The 23,414-nt window shown below is 44.1% G+C and overlaps 2 protein-coding genes across 2 annotated transcripts; both read left to right on the top strand.

The window, feature by feature from the left end:
• The first annotated feature begins 200 nt into the window (after positions 1–200).
• Positions 201–3,590, top strand: LOC133165157 (E3 ubiquitin-protein ligase RNF126-A-like). Its single transcript, XM_061294621.1, has 9 exons — positions 201–351; positions 976–1,034; positions 1,111–1,177; positions 1,256–1,479; positions 1,604–1,672; positions 1,746–1,815; positions 2,057–2,150; positions 2,261–2,376; positions 2,654–3,590. The coding sequence occupies exons 1-9, from the start codon at positions 202–204 to the stop codon at positions 2,804–2,806; spliced, it is 1,002 nt and encodes a 333-aa protein (XP_061150605.1). The 5' UTR covers position 201; the 3' UTR covers positions 2,807–3,590.
• On the top strand, positions 3,138–22,035 carry LOC133165836 (potassium/sodium hyperpolarization-activated cyclic nucleotide-gated channel 2-like). Its single transcript, XM_061295730.1, is given in 10 exon segments — positions 3,138–3,141; positions 4,269–4,409; positions 4,412–5,141; positions 6,807–7,230; positions 9,357–9,518; positions 12,040–12,258; positions 17,331–17,477; positions 17,551–17,791; positions 17,861–18,025; positions 18,180–22,035. Coding segments are annotated over 10 exon segments (3,180 nt in total). The 3' UTR covers positions 19,127–22,035.
• Positions 22,036–23,414: the final 1,379 nt, after the last annotated feature.

The following is a 23,414-nucleotide window of genomic DNA, read 5'->3' as shown; positions in this document are numbered from 1 at the left end:
CAGGTACAGTAAAAACATAAACAAAACAAATAATAAAATGAGAGTTAAACCCAGCGTTCTCACTATTTTATTTCAATCAGTCTGTGAAATTATGATTATGATAACTGTTACGATTATCGTTATAATACAGCTGTCGTATGCGTAGCCCCCCCAACGTTGGCCTCCGCTTGTTTTGATAGCGATCCTAAAATACATTGCGAAATGACGTCATACGCTTCGCGACTTCGTTCATTCTCGCGATCGTTTGTTAAAAAACTGCCTATGTCCAGTGGAGAAATGGCTGAAGCTTTCTTACCGTCTTGCCGGTTTTTCTGCCACCGGTGTTCAGCAGAAATAAGCCCTCGTTTACCGGTAAGGCAAACTAAGCAGCAGTTGATGTGTTGACTAGATGAATAGTGTGATGGTGATGTGTTTAACTGTGTGGGGGTTGGACAGCGAGTTACGTCGCTAACCTCGCTCGTTAACGAGCAAGTACTCGTAGCAGTACTCGTAGTAGTCGTTCAACTATTCCCATTAAAATCGTGTAATAAAAACATATCACATTTTCTCTTATCTTAATACATTTGTGGCTTTACTGAAATGTGCCTGGCTGTGCTCAACTGCTCATTCAACATTCACTCCAACGTCCATATAGGAATACATCTCGAAGCTGTTTATTTACTTTTGTTTTTCTCGGGGTTTCACTCAATAAAGAAATAATATTCGTTGGAATATAATTCCCTAATTAGTACTATGGGCTGCAAAAAAAAAAAAAAAAACTGTATTCAATTTAGCTACTGTTGTCAGGATGAGAGTATTCTTATTCAATGTTTTGTTTACCTAAATACAAAACAAAAGAAAGGGGCGATCCTCCAGCATCATGAGAGTGCTACTCGAAATACGTTTATAATTTACTCTCATTTTCCGTGGTATTCAGAACTTCGTGTTTTCTTCTGAGTGGATAGAATTAATTCATTCTTGTGTCAATATCTGAAGGACTTTACCTGTCCATGCTGTGAGTCTGGATTCATTGAGGAATTACCAAATGAAAGGAGGTACAAGGGAAAATACACGCGTACAGTTGCTCAGTGAAAATATTGAATATATTTTTCCACATTTCTTTCCATATAGAACTGAAAATTCCGATAGCACTCCATCTACATCCTCTGCAAGGGAACAGACACAACCTACCTTTCAGGTCAGTTGAAGCCATTACTTCTGGAATTTTACACTCTTGAGCCCACACGTGAAACCATCCTCATGATGTCTTTTCCAGCCGACCATGAATCACCAGCACTTGTTCACCTTTCCTACTGGGTACACTCCGTTCACTCTGGGAATTTTCAATGAAAACTTTGAACTCAGAACTTGGCTACCCACAGAAGATAACAGAGCGACAGAAATCCAGCGGGAGCAAGAAATGGATCCGCAGCAACCGCGGGGGCGACATGCGGCTCAACGACAGGGTACACGCCACGAAGGAGTTCCCACATTAGAGGGGTAAATGTTTTATTCAAGTCTGTCGTGTGTTACATTGCACCCATGTTGTCGTTAACAAAAAACACTCATGTGATTGTTACCATAAGGTAAATGTCAACTGTATCTTGTATTTCTGTTCATACAGAATTATCCAACAGCTAGTTAGTGGGATCATAGCACCAACGGCCATGCCGAATATTGGAATGGGATCATGGTGATTAACTATTTTTCACGTCTTATCTTCTCCTCATCATTTAAGTCATGCTAACTGGCTAAATATTCTGCAGGGGCATACTTCATTCAAACCCAATGGACTATGCCTGGGGAGCAAATGGACTGGATGCCATCATAACACAGGTATAACAATTATCTTTTATAGAAGAGGTAGGTTGGAAATGTCTGCCAAGCAATAGGGAACTTACAGGCTACACTTTAACTGGACCAGGTTGCGCACAGCAAAATTAGCACGGTGTCAATATTTTGAATTTGGAGCACGGAAGGAAGTAAACATATAGGTCAAAGCCCCTGCGTGCTGTAAACAGAGTACGTAGAATATACGCTCGTGTCTAAAACAGAAAATGATCAACTCTGCCCAAAGCTACTCAACCAGTTTGAAAACACGGGTCCTCCTCCAGCGGATCGAGAACGGATCAAGAGTTTGCCCACAGTCTGCATCACAGAAGAACATGTGGGTAAGTTTTAAGACAAAGCTAATATTAGTAATAAATCATTTAAAAAAAAACAATATGGAACAGAGTTGTAGTTTGCGCTGAAGGTTTATCCTAACATTTACCGTTTGCAGGCGCTGGTCTAGAGTGTCCCGTGTGCAAAGAAGACTACCATGTGGACGAGAGCGTCAGGCAGCTGCCGTGCAATCATTTGTTTCACAATGATTGCATAGTCCCTTGGCTTGAACAGGTACTGCACTTATTCTTACTGGACAATAATAATCATTTAAAAGTGGAGAAGAAGAAAAAAAACACTTTTTTTTTTGTCATATATGTTCATTTAAAAGTCAGTGACCAGACAGTAGAATATTATTTAAATGGTTTAATACATTTTGGGAAAGTTGTTTAAAAATGTTGTTTACCAATAAGAACACCAGGGGTCGCAGTTTTCTATTTCTATGTTTTTGGGCTACTCGATTAGCATGAAACCGGCTCGCTGACATTTTGTTTCCTTCTCTTCCCTGCAGCATGATACCTGCCCAGTGTGTAGGAAGAGTCTTAATGGCCAGAACACAGCCACAAACCCACCGGGTTTATCAGAGATGAACTTCTCCCCCTCCTCATCGTCCTCTTCCTCTTCCAACTCACCCAGCAATGAAAATGCTTCTGGCAAGTCATAGTCTCCCTCTCACCCTCATATCTGGAAACCTCACGCTCTCGAGGAGTCTTCTCGACAGCGGCCACCAAAACAGCTATTAGTCTTAATTCTTACGGACATGTAAGTTGAGATGAATCTCTCTCAGACTTCGTCTCACTCATCATTCCTCCATTTGTGTTGACTGCTGGCCGGACGCTGCTGCCACTTTTATAGTTATTAAGGACATTGACCTTGGAGCTGCCGCCGGGCACTGAAACAAAAATAAAAGGTAGATTTCCGCCACAAGGTTTGGCACACATTTTTCTATTTCCTAGTCAAAGTACTCTTTTTACATGTTGCCTGTAGTGGCGGAGATGCGTAGGTGTCAAATTATTTGAACAATACTGAGCCAGTGAATCAATTCCTGTGTGTGTGCTTCTGACTGTATTTATTTGCACATTTGTTTTGCTTTTTGATTTGCACAATGGTTAGTATTTTAAGGAGGGAGACATTAGCTGAACTACAATTTTTTTTTTTTTTTTAAAAGACATTTCAGTAGTTTGGTTTTTATTAATAGATCCAGTGTGTGTGGTGGTGCAATTTGGGTGATTTTATGCTGCATTTTTATTATGAGTGAGGAAAGAAGAAAATAATCAAAATTTTATTTATTCAGCTTATGCCATCAGTACCAGGGCATGTAAAAAAAAAGAAAAAAAAAGAAAGAAGAATCTTACCTCTGTGAAACTGGCTAAAAGTGTCAATGAATTGTTTTATTTACTGATTTAATGTTGTATTTTTACAGTCACAATAAAGTCCTTAAGAAAACATTTTGAAAGATTCATTGACTTTTACTACTCTAGTAGCGTACGATTGCTACTTAAGCATTTTTAGCTCTCATTCCCTTTTTCGTAGAATTGAACAAGTCAGGCAAGGCCACCTTTACAAAATATTACAAATCACGAATGTTTAGGTTTAAACCTTCTGTTGCATTTGGGGTTGAGCGAAAAGAGATTCCACTTCCTTACGAGAGAAGTTGGAGAACCAGCTGTCCCATTTACAAAGCTCCGAGCCCATTGTAGAGGACACCTCAGTCCTGGGGTACCCAAGTCCGGTCCTCAAGATCCCCAATCCATCCCCGCTCCTACACACCTGATACAAACGATCAGCTTATCAGCAAGCTTTGCAAAAACCAGATAACAAATCTGGGGGTTGCAGTGGGGATCCATCCAAGACCGCTCTGCTTTAGATGTCGCTTTGGTTCCTCGTTTAGGGAACAATTAAGGGAGAGGCCTTAGTTAGATGGATTGAATTGATCAAGGCATTTTAAGCTAATTAAGGTAATGCAATCAAATACGCTTCAAGTGCTTAATTAACGGCAGACTCCAAAACAAGTAAGGTTTCATTGAAAGCTCTTTGAGGATTGCTCGGCAAGCTTCTTGATATTTAATTTCGGGGTAAATGTGCACATATTCTGTAATGATCCACGTTTCCGCGTTTGCCTCAAGGCGCAGGAGGAGGAGGTGGCGGCAGTATCGGACAGAACAACTTTACGCCAGAAGGGGGAGCCGCGTCCTCGGCTTCCAGGAGGCTCTCCACCAAGGAGCCCTGCCTTCCTCACGCAGAGGACGCTCTCGCATCCTCACGACCCACTCCGGAGCCACGGAGAACCGCGGACCTCATCCGGGCGATGCTGCCCACCACGGACAGAGCTGCAGAGCATCTGGGGTGGACTCGGAACCGGCCGTCGCGATAGACAACGCGGACGCGACAACGGGTGATGGTCGCAGCAGCGTCGCGCCAATTTCCAGCATGAAATGCAACAAAAACGGAGAATGCAGGAGGGACTCGGGCACCGGGAGCCTGCGCTCGATCATCTCCAAGCAGGAGAAGCAGAGCGGCGGCGGGTCGACGAGGGCCGAGGACGCAGGGAGCGCCAAGCGCGGTGCTTGTAACTCGACCACCGCCAGCATGGACGGCTCCATCACACCAGGCGGGTCCCTCGCTGGGGGACACGCAGGCGAGAGCGTTGCCCCCGGAGCGAGCGGCGTGCCCGAGAAAAAGGACCCCAAGGTGTCCTTCTCCAACGCACCGAGCCGGAAAGCCTCGTCGTCCCTGCACGGGCCGAGCCAGACCCCGCAGCCGAGGAACTCTGTCACTTTCCAGAAGCCGGAAGATGGACCCCAAATCGTCCCCGCCGAGGATGCAGAAACCCAAGGCAGCCAGGCCAGCTTCATGCAGAGGCAGTTCAGTAGTATGCTGCAGCCGGGAGTTAACAAATTCTCCTTACGCATGTACGGCAGCCAAAAGGCTGTGGAGAGGGAACAGGAAAGAGTTAAATCAGCCGGGAATTGGATTATCCACCCCTACAGTGATTTCAGGTAAGACCCTCGGTATGTGGGGTCCTCATTGTCCTCTACAACTTCATAGTGGGAGACCACATGCCACTGATTTCCTCTACCAACACGTCCTTTGCAACACGCAACCGTGCATTACATCCCACCCAAACAACCTGTTGTCAGTCAAATGGACTTAAGAGAGTTGCCGTCGTCAACAAAAATCGTGAAGTGTGTACAGTAGCACGTCTGGGATGGCCTGCTAACACATCAGCCACTCTTTGCGTTGCATTGCCCTCGCGTGCAACCAAAGAGGGAAGCGCCCCAATGCGAAATGAAATCATTTAACGCATCGTGTATTTTTTTTTTTTTTTTTTATCGGATTGTGTTTTGCAAAAAAAAGCTGGTAGGCTCGAGGTGGACTGTGCGCGCGCGCGCTGTTCGCACAATAATGGAATGTCACCTTGAGCCAAAAGCATGCTCACTGGAGACATCCGCCTAGATCCTGCATCTTAATTTGTTTACTGAGGCTTAAACAAGCAGCAGAAATGAGGACAAATATTTTTATTGTCCAAAACGCACGTTTGTCTTCTACGTGCACTTGACCTATCAGAGGCTGAATTGCACCGGGCATGTGTCGTCTCGGCGGCGTGGCTTTCAGAACCACTACGAGCGGACAGCTCCTTGAACCTCCTCCCACTCGCCATTAACGTCTGGCCCATTTGTATCAGATAACACCGAGTCGGTACAGCACTTCTGAGCTCAAACTTGAGTTAAACAGAACTGGAGACCGCATGCAGGCCACCGTGCAGAGACCTCTGCTCCCACGCAAAGACGAACCACAGCTGCTTTAACTCTCATTGTCATGCTAATGCATGCGTTGGTGAATATCCAAAGTCGAGCGTGATCACCAGGGTGCTTATTACTGTTGCGATGGAGCGCAGGAGTTGGAGCTCGTTGCATAAGTCGCATGGTAGTGACTCAGCGCTGCACCTGTCCTGCAGAGACGGCTGTGACGGGGGCCAAAACCTCATTTACCTTTACTTACGCGTCATCACAAGCCTGAAAGTCAGCGGTGCCTGTGGACCGCATGCAAAACTCTTGAAGAATCCAGTTGAATTTTGGTCCCTTTTGGTAATAATGGCAATTTTGCAACAGTGTTTTGGACCTTTATTAGACCAAAGTCAAAATTTAAAATAAGAGCATGGCAGCAAATGTCACAACATGGAGCAGTTTGGCATACAACGATTTTTTTTTTTTTTTTGCTTCAAGATGTTTATGCCACCCCAGTTGAAGTTTGGAGTCAAACTAATCATAAAACAATGAAAATTAATTACAAGTCATGCTTTTAACCAAACCGTAACAAAAGTCTGTTAGCTAAATGCTAACTCATAATGGGGAATGCCATAGACGTGCTAACAAAACACGCATCAAAATAGCGGCATTTCTAAACATCTCATGGCCAACAGTGGAATCACAACCAATTGGTTGGTGTCATATTAATAATTTTTGGACCAATTAACATTGGGCATTTAATAATTTCACATTTCTTGTGTGATTTTTCTCTAATCCCCCCCCCACAAAAAAAATCTTGTGTTTTCAGTTTGTGAATAATTTTTTTTCCCTCTCCATAGCAACTGTGTGGTCTTATCTGATTCCCTTTTTCAATACCCCCCCCCCCCCCCCTCCAACCCCTAATGCCCGCTATAGGTTCTACTGGGATTTCACAATGCTGCTGTTTATGGTGGGCAACCTGATCATCATTCCCGTGGGCATCACCTTCTTCAAAGAAGAGACCACCACGCCCTGGATCATCTTCAACGTAGTCTCGGACACTTTCTTTCTCATGGACCTGGTGCTCAACTTCCGCACAGGAATCATCATTGAGGACAACTCGGACATCATTTTGGACCCTGAAACCATTAAGAGAAAATACCTAAAGACGTGGTTCATCGTAGACTTCATCTCATCCATCCCAGTGGATTACATATTCCTCATAGTGGAGAAAGGGATTGATTCCGAAGTGTACAAGACCGCTCGAGCCCTGAGGATCGTCCGCTTCACCAAGATCCTGAGTCTTCTGCGGCTGTTGAGGCTCTCAAGATTAATACGCTACATACACCAATGGGAAGAGGTGAGTCTAAATGATTTTTTTTTTCTTTAGATCAACTTCTGGCACACAGATTGAACATACCCCCGATTTAGCAGATGTCAAAAGGTCACAGATTAGCTGGCGTGTACCCAACAAACTGCTCACGCTCTGAGCTCCTCAGGGCTCAGTATTAATGTTCTCACCTCCCGCCTCATGGTGAGTGCTGCATAATGTCAGCAGGATGTTTGAGCCTTAACAAACTTTGCATTCTAATTAGTTATTGTCACACATACACACCCCTCCGCCCCTCGCTGCGCCCACCTCTCTGTTTCTCACTGTCTGACCTGGAAATCCCACAGGTAGCATCAGGCAGTCTAATAAGCAGCCTATTATCAGGGCAAACACAGTTAATCAATTAAAGCAGCGCTGAAAGAGCAAATTGGACAGACCGGGAATAACACTCAGCACTAACGGCGAGGTTGACTTCCATCAAAAGTGGGACACATTTTTTCTGGAGAGTTTTTTTTTGTGGTGAAGTGACAGAGGGAATAATGCAATTACATATCACAATAATCTGAAAAAAAAGTTTCTAGGTGATCAGTTCAAAGAACTTTTTGGGGGAAAAAAAAATCAACAAAAATGAGCTTGTTTACAATTATTGTATTTAAGTACAGTTCACTTTGATTTAATGTATGAGTTCAATTTCTAAGTATTTTTTTATTTGTGTTTTTGTCGACTTTGGAGCTTCTGCTGTGATTGTCCATTTTAAAATCAAGCAGGGAAGGTTAGCATGGCTGTGACGTGACAGACAGCTTGATTTACTTCCCAAAAGATGCTCTTTGCCTACGCTGAGCCCCGGGCACCAGCCCGACTCCAAGGAGAGGAGGTCCGGCAATGTCACGAACTCCTTCGACTTTGCGTTTCTGCCACTATTGGCAGCGTGGTGTTGGCATTTTGCAGTGCTGAGCCGTGCATTGGGCCTCCGCTGCTCACTTGACCTTTGGATAATTGGATTTTTGAAGATATGATGTGACACACACACACACACACACAGATTGATGCATGATGGGAAGTGATACTTGGCATGCATGGAGAATGAGAGTGGAGATGAGGGGTTGAGTGAGTGTCATCTCCCCTCCCCATCGTGGAAAGTCTCATCACTTATTTCATTTGGGACCTTGTAGATTTGCTCACATAGGACGTCGTAGAGTTGCACTCGCAGCTAAAAACAATCGCGGCAGACATCGAAATTTGGTAAAGGTTAAACAGTCATTTAAGAAGTTGAACACGTGCTGTGCGAGAGGACAGCCCCATTCCACTTGATTAGAAAGTATCACTTCTCCCTCAGCTGCACTGACCTATTTTCTTCGTCCTCCGTTGCATGAGGTGTGCGTTGACTGCTCTCACGTCAAATGGAATTTATACTTTTTGCTGAACTTGAACAACAGTTAAACAGTACAATTCTTGCCTGATGTATTTTTGTCTATCAACTAAACTCGAAATCGTTTTCCTAATATTTTTCAAGATGCGGCCATTTTTTTTCTGCATCGACTTGTGAGCACAACCCATATGCGTTGTAAGGTGACATTGAACTCTACTCATTTGACTTTGGTCAACGGGAACACTTTCCAATTATTTATTGAATGTCAGGAGAGCACACAGAAGCTGCTGTTGGCCACAGCTCACACCCAAACACTCACACATATGTTGATGGACAGGGCACACAAGTGGGTCCTCCTTGATAAACCAGAGGTAAAAGCTAATTGGCCAAAGTCTTTGTCCACTTCATGATTGACATCTAAGAAGACACAGACTATCATCAGTTGTTAAGGATCATAATGGTACCTGTCCATCATGTGTGGGTACAGTGTCGGTCCTCACACATGACGACGTGTGTGTGTGTGTGCATTTGAGAGTGCTCACTGATGGCATGCGTCTTGCCTGCTCCCTACTGTGTGTGTGTGTGATGCGGGACTGATGGGAGCCTGTCATCCCCGCTCATTTATCAAACGATGTAATCTTAAGGAGACCGAGAAGCTGAGCAGGTTCCGTTTCTGTGTGAAATTTAAATGCGGGTGCTCGACAGTTATTTGCAAAAAAAAAAAAAAGCATCCTCACAATGGAATTGATTCTTGTCTGATTTTCATGATGTCGCTGCCGCACTCCAGATCTTCCATATGACCTATGACCTGGCCAGTGCTGTGATGCGGATCATCAACCTGATTGGCATGATGCTGCTGTTGTGTCACTGGGATGGCTGCCTCCAGTTCCTGGTTCCCATGCTGCAGGAGTTCCCCTCTGACTGCTGGGTGTCCCTCAACAAAATGGAGGTGAGAAACATAACTAGAAATTAATGTCGCTTTCAACTTCCAGCGACCAACACGACTGTGAAAGCGATAACATCGCATTTAACATGCCTGCTCCTTATTCACTGATGAGTCACATGACGAGGGAAAACGGCTAATCGGGCCCGAATGGCTCCACGAGCAGCTCAGATCGAGATTTTTAGCACGCTGCGTGAATCCCACCCCGTGTTCAACATGATGTGGTGACCACAGGAAAGATAAAAGAGGGCAAGGAATATACTAGCTGGACAGCTGGGCTCTTTGTTGCCATGCATCTCCCTGAGAGATAAAAGCTGCTTGTTTATACGTCTGTGTCTGTCGGCCTTTTAGCGCGTGTGGGGAGACCACGGGCACATGGCCAAATGCACTTTTAAACAGATTTGTTCTTTTCTCGTCGTCGAGTTAGAATCACGTGCTGCCCTTTTGATTTTAGCTTCGCTGTCACTTTTGTTTTTACTGCTACACAAAATTGGATGTTAATGAGATCATAAAACAAGATCCCGTGTCGATAGGGAAGTTCTTTACATGGCCGAGTGAAGGATGACGTTGTGAGGTGATGACGTCTTCTGATTGACAGGACACCGACGCGTCCGTTGCGTTCTTCCTTTGTCGAATGAGAGACAGACAGAGCTGTCACTCTCAAAGTAAAGAAGCGCTCTGGTGTGGGGCAGCCTGGCTAGAGCCACCTGAGACCACCACCCTATTGAGTGGCTGACAACTTGTAACATTAGCCATTGTGTTGCAGCCAGGCCATCCATCAAAGCTCACACCCCTACAGTGGCTTTGGTGGCCCTCGAGCAGGACCCATGGAGGGCGTTGAGAACATTGTGTAACACTGGATGACATCCGCCAGCCAGTAATTGGATTCAGTAGAACTTGTAACACCTCAGGGACTGAGGCAGTTTTCATTATGTACCACAACTTCTATCTATTAATTTCACTTGGTTTGTATGGGGTGAAGCGAAAGGGAGCCTCGTCCGTCACAACCATTTAAAAGGTGGAGAAGGGATCGCCGTTATAACCGAGAAGCAATTTGGGCGCCACTGCTTTGGCGGAATATTATTTTATTTTGCACCGAAGGAGGATAGACCTATTTTAGGAATCTCAGCTACATTTAAATGGGTAAATGATTCACAAAGTTAGCTGGAAAATAAATCAAGTCTAAATAATAATTTTGGTTTTAAAAATTATTTTCCATTTCCAATTTTGCGGACCACCTGCAATACCGCCATGGATCATGAGAGGGCCGCGGACCACCGGTTGACAATCCCTTTATAAAGAAAAAAAAATCTGAATTATCAGATATGGTTGGACAAAACCATGTGGCACAAGGATAACTTGCGTATTCACTATGCTACAATTTTTTTTTGCAGAAGATAATCAATGGCACTTTCATGTTCCATTAAGTGTAGCGCCTGAGCCAGGAGGTGATTAGCATAGCATAAAATGTCTCAAAGTGCAAAGATAGCAGCACCCCCAGCGGTGCTGTAATGCATAGTTAAGTTTATTGGCCCCAAAAAAATGCCTTAGTGAGACATTAGAGGAGGAAAGTGCAAACCATATTTACTGCAGAAAAAAAAAATTCTACAAATGTGCAAGAGAAAAGCCATTTCATAGATAACAAATTAATCGCTCTAAATAATCACCATTAGATGTTGGGATATTTTTGGATTAAACAAAACCCAGCCTGATCAAAGATAATCCTCAATATTTGATCTCATGACTGTTCGCCAAGTACCAATCAATACAATGTACAAAGAGGCATTTTGGGCTCATCAAAAAGTCGATGTGCAACTGATGGAGATGTTGATTAGCAACAAAAACAGCAATATTCCCCAAATGGAAACCTCTTGGGAGAGCTGTTGAGACTCCCTCCTCTCTCTTGACGGAGCTATTTCAGAATCAAAGTGCTCATTGTTCATCTATTATTCAATCTGTTGCACTCCACTGTTTCTCTTTCAGTTTCCACTTCCACTATTTAGCCTCAGCCCACTTGGTGGAGCTGTGTTTATTTTTGGAGTCTTCTATGAACAAGAGGCGCCGTTGCTGCAGGCCTTCTAACATTGTTTGCATTTATTCTTTAGCTCCGAGGCTACATTTCTCGGCGGACATGGCAGCGGAATTTCAATGATTTTTTTTTTTTCTTCCTAAATTTTCTCTCTCCTCTGAATATGAAAACAAGCCGCTGACACCCAGAGTCAATGTTATGCATCTTTTTTTAACCGGATGTATTTAACAACCTCTCGTTATCGTTTTTCCCCGAGGACGTTATTTCTCCTCCTCTCGGTGCTCAGCGAAGAATTCCCTCTCCTCTTGCGTCTTTGTTTTTGCAATGCAAGCCTGCCCCTTGAGTTCTTATTTGTCTAAGTGCTTTTCCATGACCCCGCTGTCCCCCAGGTCTTTTTTTTCTCCAGCTCCTCAAACACCGCTCACCTTCAAAATCGTTTTTATTCAAACAACACATTTGATTAATTGATTATCCTTCCATTTCTTTTTTTCTCATCAGAACGACACCTGGTCCGAGCTCTACTCCTTTGCCGTCTTCAAGGCAATGAGCCACATGCTGTGCATCGGATACGGCCGTCAAGCCCCAGAAAGTTTGTCCGATATCTGGCTCACCATGTTGAGTATGATCGTGGGAGCCACTTGCTACGCTGTCTTCATCGGCCACGCAACAGCCCTCATCCAATCGCTGGACTCCTCCAGACGGCAATATCAAGAAAAGGTCAGTCAAAGAAATTTATTGTTTCTGAAATTAGCCACGTCTCGCTGTCTTATAAATAGTCTGAATCACCTCGTTGACATTTTTTCTTCCCTTGAGTGATTTAAAATCTATTGAAGCACACACTTTGGCAACTATAAATAGCAAAGGCAATAAACACTGCACGCGTGCACTCCTTGGACACAACGTGAGTGGTTTGCAAATTTTGAGGTCCTGGGTGTAAATCTACGCTCCATAGAAATGATGGATGGATTAAAGATGTTTTTTTATTACTGCGGTTGCAGTGGTTTATTTACCACAATGTTTCGGATATGTTGGTGATCCTCATTACGCTCGAAAAAAAATCTGTATTATTTCCCACTTGTTGGCTGAGGTGATGATTGGATTTGGGTGAGCTGAATCGGGTCCCCATTTTAAAGCTGTGAAGTAAATTAAATGCAACATCCTTAAAATATATTCTTGGGCGTTAGTTAAATGGCTCAGTGGGAAACACCACAGCTTACAAAAAACTAAATGTGAAGACCTGTAAAAATCTGCTGTAAGCCACTACTCACACTCACACTGACCTCTGCCATTACTCCACATCGCTTTAAGGCACACATCCAACACACAAATACTACAACACATCCAGTAATTACATTTGAAGCCTTTTATTACCTTTCATTATGTTTTACAACACGGTGCTATTGTTCTTAATTAAAAACACTCAAGGGACTTTCTTTCAATGGGGGACATTGATTTGCTACAACATATGAGTAAATTAAAGCAGAATGTAATAAAGGTACCACTTTATTAGCATCAGAGCGTGTTTCTGTCATGCTATCAGACACACAATGAATGAGGATAGCGAGATGAGAGCTGCAGTCGTGGCCTGTGCAGGAAACAGAGCAGCCTCTCTGTTTCTAAGCAGAGTCTCTTCAAGTGGGGTGCAGGGGGGTCGGAGGGGGGGTCGCTGCTCGCTCCCAGCAGCCAATCAGAGGCCACGGGTGTGTTCAGACAGGTAGAGGCTACACATCGCCAGGGGCGGAGCCTGCGTGGCCGCGCTAATGTGATGATGTGGAAAGGAGACAGAGGGACGAGGGGCGGGAGAGTGTGTGATATGATGTCCCCCTTGGGCGGCGGTAGAATTGATGAGGCAGCAGACCTGTGTGTCCTGCCAATGTCATCTTGAAGGCAGCGTCGTTAAACATGGCCGCCTCCACGACTGGGTTGGAATTGAGTTGGAGACAGAGGTGACTTGGGATGCAAAATGACCTACATACGAGTTTTTCAAGATGCGAGCTGGACTTTTTGTTTTTTGCTTGGGACATGAGTGCATCCATCCATATTGAACAAACATTGAATTTGTTTTTGCTGATTAAAGATACTCCGTTTTCACGCCACAACTGCCAAATGCAAACAATACACCAAAGCTCCAATGCATCATGGGAATGACGGGATAACCTATTGAGCCTCGTCTTTTAATTTCTTTCCACCCTGCATCCCTTAATGTCTTTATTCTCTCTCTCTCTTCCTCTTTGCTGGTGGTGTCCTTGAGAGATGCAGTGCTGTACTGCTAGCTGGCTGCTAAAGGGAGCGGCAGGGGGAAGGGAGGGGAGGGGAGGTTGTTGGGGTAACGTGGGAGATGGAGAGGCACTGTTGTCACAAGGAATCCTCGTGCACTGCAAATAGTGGCTGGGCTATTTTACACTGTTTACATTGCTTTTGTCAGCGTCTATTCATGGCTAGCGCGTTGTATCTGGATGAGTTGAAACAGTCACTTCCACAATAGATGGTTGATGTTTCTGGCCCTTTACAGGGCAAGGAACCATATTTTATTTGAACCATATATTGGGTAGCACCCTGTGATTGAGTGTCTTTTAAAAATCTAAATAAATTTGAATTTGGTTCATTAGTATGTAAAGTGATTCATGCCATTTAGTGTATGGATTAGTGTTGTTCTTGAGCACTTTGATCTTATTAAATCAACAGTGAATTCTATTAAAATCTAAATGCTAGTAACACTGGCAATTTGACAGCCAATGAAATATATCATAATAATGAAAAAAAAAACCATACACACCCTAAAAGTAGATTCAAAAAGGTGGTCTGCGCCGTTGTGGGCTTGAACTCGATCGATTTGCTCGGCGATTTCGTCACCGCTGTCATTAAACTTGAATCTGCTCTCTTCTCGTGTTGCCGGGCCAACTCATCACAATTCCCAGGACGAGCGAGACTCTGTGCAGTCTGAGCCGGTTGGCGCGATGCAGTACATGACAGGAAGCAACAATGTTGTCTTCCTGTGCTCGCTTCTGTCTCCATGCGTCTGTCACAACAGTGCTCCGTCTTCTGCCAAGCAGACAGCCTGTCACTGATCACTTCAATTATCCTGAAGCAGGCTGACCTTGCAAAGATCTTTAGTCAAACCCAGCCCCACACATTATTTTTTTTGTTTAAAAATACAAAAGGAGAATGAGTGTATGATGTTAAAATTCACATCAGCTGCCTTTGGTTGGCTTTTTTTATTTTATTTAAAGAGACTTTATTGAGGGTGAGACCTCACAGAATGTTGATCCTCCCCACATGCACTTTTGTGAATAAATGTCAGACAAGACAAGCTCCGACTTAGCCGCTATCTGATGTTCCTCACTTTGGTGAATGTGCTTTATAAGATAATGAGGCGATTTAGCCAGGAATGAAGTGAATGAATTATACATTCTCATGGCCGTCTGGGATGAGCTTGAATTAGAATTCCTGTTGTGGGAGAAAAGTGCAGGCGGACGAACAAAGTAAAGTGAAGGCAATTGGTCACTGAATGACAAATGAGAAATTGCAATGAGTTGCTAATTTGGATGAGAAAAATGTCAGCAGAAAGTCGAGCTGCCACATACGTCACCCAATGGACGTCATTTTCTCTCGTTTAGCAGTTGTCAGTCCCCCCCCGCGGCCGCTGTGACGCACCGGCTAATTGCTTGCTCCATCTCCTCTGTGAAACTTCATCTTTTGTTTTTTCACACTGTGTCCAGTCATTAGCACAATGTAAAGTAAATGTAAGGTAGATTAGAATGCCATAGCAACACATTGAAGCTGAAATCTAATTGGACAGCACAAATATAGGCAGAGAAATACGGTAAAATGACGATATTAGACTGCTGGGAATAAAGGAACATAATTTCATGGAAGAAATATTACATGTAGGTCAGTGCTCCTGAAAATGCCTATCGCAGTCAGAGCTGAAAATGCAGCAAAAAAAAAAAAAAGGGGGTCAGGTGTGGAACATCCGCTGCTCAGGCAGAGAGCGTCAGGTTCTCCTCAACACCTCTCAACAGTTTCATTTTGCTCCCAATCAGCGCCTCTTTATTTACACTATGAAAAGGACACCAGCTGCAGCGCTTACTTATTTTGACGCGCTGACTAAAACTTGCGACACGCTTGGCTTGTTCTCCACTTGTCAAGAAAGTGACTCAGTCATGCAGGTGAGACTTGTGGAGCATCACACCATTATATTGTCCCTCATCTGGAACAATTCAACATGACATAGTAGTTCTGGACCACACTATCATTGGAGTCCAAACCTGAACTGCTCAAAACATGAAGAAGATATACTAACATTTAGCATACATAGTTGTCCAACTTAAGGCCCGGGGGCCAGATACGGCCCGCGAAGACAAATCGTGCATCAAATTTCTGTGTCATTACTAGAATTCCAAATTGTCTTCACTTTTAATAATATCTTTTGTTTATTACAGGAGGAGTAGTGCAAGTGAAGCTATCTAACTATCTACTGTAGTTAGCAGCTAACTACTAGCCATAGTCTGAGGTTATTTTGGCCCCCCCTCCCTTATCTTCCCTTGCGTCTGCTTTAATTCCGTCTGCGTGACATCAGCGATGATGCCCAATGTGTTCTAATGGCTGTGCGTCAGAGGCCATAGTCATCCGCCAACTGTGATTCATTCAATGCTCCTCTCTAGTCCCAGAAACCGAGAGACTATTCATAACAAGAGCTGTACAATTTCTGTACGCTCCATATGAAGTGGAAACGATCACTCTTAAAGTGAAGTGGAGCCCCCTGAGCTGAAGTAGAAAATATTTACTGTGCAGGACATATACGTGAACATTGTATTAGCGCATGAGTTTCATACAATGAGGCTAATCACAGGAAATCATTCCCACGTCGATGACACATTCTATAGGGAAATAAAAATGTACCGATACTTTGTGACGGTACTTAAAGAGATAAATAGTCTGATGACCTTCTCATGTGCTGAGTTGTCATATCGTGCTGTTCCACCCCCCCCCCCCCCCCCCAGATAGCGCCTTTGCTATTACCGAGTGCTCCATTTAGCGCTGACTGCTTATAGTGAGTTTCCGCGACTAATTGACGATCTCCCCCCGAAATGATTATGATGAGGGATCGTTGATTGATCTCCTGCATGCACTCCAGTGAGTCTGTTGATGTCTCCACAATCCAGACTCTGTGCGAATGAAAGGAGCGGTTTCCATTAGATATGAACACTTGCGTTCTCTCCCACAACGGCGCAAGCAACCGTTTTTAACTGCGAAAATAACAATACAAAAAAAAACTCTGACATGAAAATAGGGCTCACAAAATTGTCAATGCGGGGGAATGTCAGCGTGGCTGTTTTTGCATAGTAGCTTAATTAAAGACTCTAAATTGCCCATGTGTCAACGTAGTAAGCTCAACTGGATATTCGTGCCATATATATTTTTTTATATTATATACATGTGGCATTTAAGTGATCAATCCAGGATGTATCCCACCTTTCTGCCAGTCAGCTGGATAAGCGCCAGTTCACCCACGACCCGAATGAGGACAAGCACCATAAAAAATGGATGGATGAATATTATTTATTATTCATGTGTGCATTTTAGCAGAACAATTGCCTGACATGAGTCGATTTCATTCTGCGCAATGGCAGATAATAAAAACTTGCCTGTTTTTTTATTTAAAAAAAAAAACGTCCTAAGGTTTTGATAGCAAATTCATAATTTTAGGAATGATTTTTGATCTCATTAGAATGTTCACCATCCAGTGGGTGTTTACCGAACTTTGTCCAACCTGCTCCCTTCTTTAGTACAAACAAGTGGAGCAGTACATGTCCTTCCACAAACTGCCTGCCGACTTCCGTCAGAAGATCCACGATTATTACGAGCACAGATACCAGGGCAAGATGTTTGACGAGGAGAGCATTTTAGGAGAACTCAGCGAGCCGCTCCGAGAGGTGAGACTTGGGAATGCCATTGTTTGCTGTTATCTTTGAATGCATCACATCTTGCTCATCGTTCCGCCTTCAGGAAATTGTCAACTTCAATTGTCGTAAGCTGGTGGCGTCCATGCCCCTGTTTGCCAACGCCGAGCCCAACTTTGTCACGGCCATGTTGACCAAACTGCACTTTGAGGTATTTCAGCCTCATGATTACATCATACGGGAGGGTACCATCGGGAAGAAAATGTATTTCATCCAACACGGAGTCTGCAGCGTCATCACCAAAGGCACACTTGCGATGAAACTCTCCGATGGCTCCTATTTTGGAGGTAAGCGTTCTTGTTATGTTACAAAGCAGTGCATTTTTTTTATTTTTTTTATTCGACACATTATTTCAGAGATCTGTCTGTTGACGAGGGGCCGACGCACAGCCAGCGTCCGAGCAGAGACGTACTGTCGACTCTATTCTCTGTCTGTGGACGACTTCAATGAGGTGCTAGAAGAATATCCCATGATGAGACGAGCTTTTGAGACGGTGGCGATCGACCGATTAGATCGCATAGGTAAGATTCTTCCTAAAACTAAACACGGTCAATTTTGTTTGGCCTAAAAAAAGTCATTGACAAGCATTTGTGCAATTTGAATCTCTGGTTGATTGAAATTATAAAATATAAAATGATAAAATACATATTCAATATTTTTTCTTCTCTTCTTCAGGTAAAAAGAATTCCATCCTGATGCACAAAGTTCAGCACGATCTCAACTCCGGCGTCTTCAACAACCGTGAGAACGAGATGATCCAGGAGATTGTCAAGTTCGACCGTGAGATGGTGAAGTTGGTGGACCTGCAACGGCCACGGGCGATGTCAATGACGCCTTCCATCGGCGGTATCTTCGCTCCCCCTGGCCAACAGTCGCAAACCGGTTCCGCTATCGCCACCCTCCAGCAGGCCGTGGCCATGAGCTTCTGCCCTCAAATGGCGAATCCGCTCGTGGGTCCGGGAACTTTACAGTCTCCTCGTATGGTGCGAAGGTTCCAGGTGATGCAGAACTTACAAAGCCCGGTCTCCATGTCTCCTCTTCAATCGCAACCCCCTCAGACGTTCGGAGGAGCATTTGGATCCGCCATCTCCAGCCCGCCCGTTCAGAGCCCCTTAGCGGCTACAGGACGGACTTTCCAGTACATGGCCAGCGTGGGCCCGTCGGGGTCCCAGTTGTCCTTAGTACAGCACCACGTACCCAGTCCCACACAGACCCAGCAGAGGCCCGCCTCACACAAGAGTACCCACTCCCTTCACACGGGGAGCTTGAGCCAGGATAGCCGAGCACTGTCCGCCTCCCAGCCTTCACTTCCCCAGGAGGGAGGGCCGCAAGCTGCATCTGCGGTCCCCAGCCCTCCTCCCTCCACGCGCACCTCCAATGCGTCCATCGGACCCCCGCACCCCAACCTGCCCGGGCCCTCTGGGGTAGGTAGATCGGCGGGTGCTCAACAGAGGGTAGCCTTTGCATCCACACCTCCTCCTAGTGCTCCTGCCGCGACTGGGCCAGTAGTAGCAGGAGCTGCTGGATCAGGTCCCTCAGACTCTGGCGTTCCCAAGAAAGATTCCATCGTCAGCCTTCCGGAGCTAGACTCTGCCAGATCTCGGCTGTCTTCCAACTTGTGACCCATTTGAGGAAAGAGGCCTTTTTTATAGGTGAATCTGTTTGTTTCGGGTCGCTTGATCCCAACGACCAATCGGCCGTCCAGTCATTGGGGCCTGGATGTCAGCTGAGGGAGACGCGTCTCAAAGTCACGGTGGTACTTTGAGCGAGGAGAAGTCTATACAATGAAACTAGCATAACGTGAGGTTGAACTGGTCTGTGGCAGCCAGCACCTTTCTTCTTAGTATCACCCCTTACACTCTGCTTCCAAACACCAACTGTATATCGCTGTCTTTACTGTAAAGATATTTAGATGATTAATGTGACATTTGCATACTGTGTAGAATCCATGCGATGCAATCTAGCAGGAGCTGGACTTGAAACATGAAAAATCAGGGACTCGAGGTCAAACGACAATGACATTTTCAATCTTGAAGTGTTTTGAGTGCTTTTTATTTTACGTAGAAGCTGTCGTAGCAAAATAACACATTGCTCTTCATTTTTCTTTCAGATAGTAATGGACCAAAAAAAAAAAAAAAAAAATCATGTTGTAGACCGCTGGTCGATCTTACATTGAAATGTAAATATTTGACGAAAAAGAGTACGGAGGAATATTATATTCATTGTATCTACCCAAACCAAAGTTGAGCTCGAACACAAAGTCTGGTTGTGTCTGTATCAACTAAAAAAGAAAAAAAAAAAAAAATGAAACATAGAAGAAAATGCCATTTATTTAACTGCCTTGATTCAATGTTAGAAGCCATATATTTGGTTTGTGCGTTTGTTTATATATATGTGGGCGTACGTCGGTGTGCGTGAGTTTGTTTTGGGCTTTTGTTTTCGGAGAATGAACTCCCTCTCTCTCACTCTTCTTCGTCAGGGCTTGATTAGTTTGGCGTGCTGACAGCGTCGCTGACCACCTCTCGCAAAAACATCCGGAAAGTGGCCCGACCTTTGCTCAGCATCGCGATTGTAAGCCCGGAGGCAAAAGGCGTTTAAATAATCTCAGCTTTATCGAAAGGAGACGTCGGAGAACATCACATATTGTAAACTTGCTTGTTTTTTTTTGTCTCGGTTTATGAACACATGCAATATAATTCTGCAATACTCTACCCCGCCTATATCTAAATATATATGAATATAGATATCGAAACATGTTGTACAGGAAAGTGATTTCTTTTTCCTTCATTTGGATCGTGAACTTTTTAAAGAATCCAACAGCTGTTGTGGCTTCACTTGAGCTATTGTAATACAGTGACCATGTTGTTAACTTAACCAAAAATCTTTGAAGGGATTGGAGGTTGTGCAGTGTCAGGAAGGAAGAAAAAAAAAAAAGATTAAAACCAATCTGGTTCATTCAGAGCGACGAGAATTGTCAAAGCCCCATTGGTGATTCTGCTCCGAGTCCAAATCGTCCCCCTAAACTCCAAATGAATGTCTCAACATTTTGATTGATGACGATCCGAGGATTGCGTTGAGGCTTGTATTTCTTCTCGAGTTATTTCCAACCTTCTCTTACTGAATGTACGCCATACGCGAAAGAGGACAGCTAATCAGATACGAACTGCCATGTAAATAAAGGGACGATGGTTTGAAGATGCTTTTATGATGCAAAGAGGTTGCTGCTGCTGCTGCTGCTTTTAAGAAAACTTGACGATGCTTCTCCAGGTTGCTGTGTTTTTCCCGTACGCTATCACCGACATCCCATCACCGCATCAAACGATGTACTGAGGTCGAAAAATAGCGAGCAGAAGGAGGAGGAGATGTCATTAATAAGCACCTCGTGTTGCACTACAACCTTGTGATCATAATGAAAATCAATGCTCTATCTTCCTAAAATGCTTCTCCCGGCCCCATTATGTGGTTAACTTGTCGAAAAGTGGATTCAATTCTACCCGGGCTCAACAGATGATTTAGCCGATTCGCAAACAAGGCAAACAGTTAGCATCGACCCGGAGCTAAACTAGTAAAACTGTTGCGATGGACTTTTCACTCAGGTTTGCTTCCTTTGGAGAGAGATGTATTGATCGCTCCAGCCAAGTGGGCTATTGATTGATACCCACTTGTTCGTTCTCCCCATAATCAACATGCGGCTCATTTTAAATGGACCCATTTTAAATTAATCCTCCATTTTGTTTTTCGAAACCACGTCTTCTGAATCTGCTCTTGAAACAAGGTTTAGGTGATTGTTTTAATCCAAGGGCTTCATCTCATAGCTTGAAAACACTTTTAATTGTCATGTAAACATGGTGGGTCCCCGATGCGGCGGCCCTATTCATCAGCAACTTTCTATTGCTTTTTTTCCTATGGGAAAGGTACAGTACAGTACAGTACATGGCGAAAGGCCAATACGATTGTGAATGATCTCGTCGTGTGCTTCGATAACTGTCGCGTTGCAATCAATTGGTCCTCTTCCCTGTTCCTTTTTTGTGCTAAAACCAGAGTTTGCCCTATTAAGCTGCTAGCAGGACTCTGCTGATATTATTTGAAGTGAGTCAATGAGAGCAAAAATGGCGGGAGAGCTAATGTTTCAAGGCAATATCAGACAATTGCATTGCATCCGTCCACTAAGTCACTCCCACGGGAAGGATGACAAGCAAGAACCAGAACCCTTGACCGTCATGGCCAAGCAAATTCCATAACGTCAAATAGTTCCGACTGGACCTTTCTGTCAGGTGGAGTGAGAAGCTCTCATATTTGTTTGACACTGACTGACAATTATTGAGGGTTCTCAAACTTCTCATTTGTTGCCGTACCAGATATAAAAGGTACTGAATGCCTTGGTGTTGATATGTTAGCAAATCAGGGTCTTTCTTTTCTTTCTATGTGTCCTCTGATTTGTCCGTACAGTTTGTTTGGTTCTTGCTTTTACAATGTATATACCTTGTGCCTAGTGTATAATCTAGTTTCCACATAGTCTATTTTTGTGGTATGTATGTGCCTGTAAAAATGCAAATATGTGTTTTGGTTTTTAACTTGCAATATATATGTAAAAAGGAAGACAAAAAAAAAAAAAAACGCAGCTGAAAACTAGTATTGCTAACTTAAAAATGACAATGTCAGTATTTATAATTTTCCCTGATTTGGGAAATCAAAAAATTGCACATTTTTGTTGGTTTGAGCCTTCCGACACCATACGCGCTGTACTTGGTAATTTCATGTTCTGTATATATGGTATACATAGAAATGGGGGCACATTTGTTGTGTTTTTACCACAACCTGAACTATTTTATACAGTGAGAGGCTTCTGGTGGATATCAAAACGTTAGTTTGAACGACCAAATTGCAATGAAAATAAAACTAGTGGAGTATGCACAGTCGAGATCAAGTAGGCACACGAAAAATTGCTGCACAGCTTTTTTTTTTTCTTAACGATGTTGGTTAGATCTCACACAGACGCGCACGCGCATCCCAAACTTGTCTGCTAATTTAATTTCTTGCATGCTTCTTCAATTTCACAAGTGGGACCTTCAAATCTAGAAATTATCGTGTGCAACAATTTCATTTAGCAGTTGCAACCTTTGTGTCGTAGCTACCGTAGCCCGCTTAGCTGACCTAGGCCTTCTCTCCGTTTCAGGACTCGCTCTATCGTGTGCTTGAGTTTGTGCGTATGTGTGCGTGCGTGTTCCTGTGCCTTTCCTTCGATAATGTCGGTCCCACTTGAGAATACCATTCTATTTAGGGAGAGCTTGAAATACACACGAGCAAAAAGTCGGACAGTTTGACACGATGGCCACTCGATTATCCGGAACAACTAAACTGTGTAAATCTGCCGCTCGAGCGCACGCAAAAGTAGCATTCTCGGCTCTGTAACCGGAGGTACTTTACCAGCAACATGTAGAAAACAGCACAGACTACGTGTCGTCGACCTTTGTTGGGAGGGGTCGGGCAGTCTGCAACCTGCTTTAAAACAACTCCGGCTGTGTCTAAGTTGATGTCGACAAACAATCCGATCCAAGCTGCTCTCGGTATCCCAAAACGGCTGTCATGTCCGCCACCTCTGCTAAAGCCGACAACACAGAGCCACGCCCGGGTCTCTCTCAATAAGCTGGTCTGTCAGTCAGTGGCAATGTTGTTTAAGCGTTCGTAAAAAGACGATTACATTGATGTGCAATAAAAAGATGAGCGCATTGGCATAATGATCTCTGTGTGCGCGTGGACCTTTGTTCATTTGTGTGTGTTTTTTTTGTGGTATGCGTTTCCTCAAAGATCCTGCAAACATGACACAAACACACACTTCAACCTTGTAAATCAGCCAGTGGCCCATCAAATGAAATCTCTCTCTGCAGACAGGGGCTCTGCTGCATCCCT

This window comes from Syngnathus typhle, linkage group LG13, assembly GCF_033458585.1.
Source record: "Syngnathus typhle isolate RoL2023-S1 ecotype Sweden linkage group LG13, RoL_Styp_1.0, whole genome shotgun sequence".
NCBI classification, from domain to species: Eukaryota; Metazoa; Chordata; class Actinopteri; order Syngnathiformes; family Syngnathidae; genus Syngnathus; species Syngnathus typhle.
This window is presented reverse-complemented; position numbering and strand designations above follow the sequence as displayed.

Bases quoted from the DNA above. Each gene is read 5' to 3' on its own strand.
- LOC133165157 (XM_061294621.1), top strand. From the start codon at position 202: ATGACGTCATACGCTTCGCGACTTCGTTCATTCTCGCGATCGTTTGTT. The intron at 1,480-1,603 runs GTAAATGTTTTA...CTGTTCATACAG, and splicing joins GGAGTTCCCACATTAGAGGG to AATTATCCAACAGCTAGTTA. The intron at 2,377-2,653 runs GTACTGCACTTA...TCTTCCCTGCAG, and splicing joins TAGTCCCTTGGCTTGAACAG to CATGATACCTGCCCAGTGTG.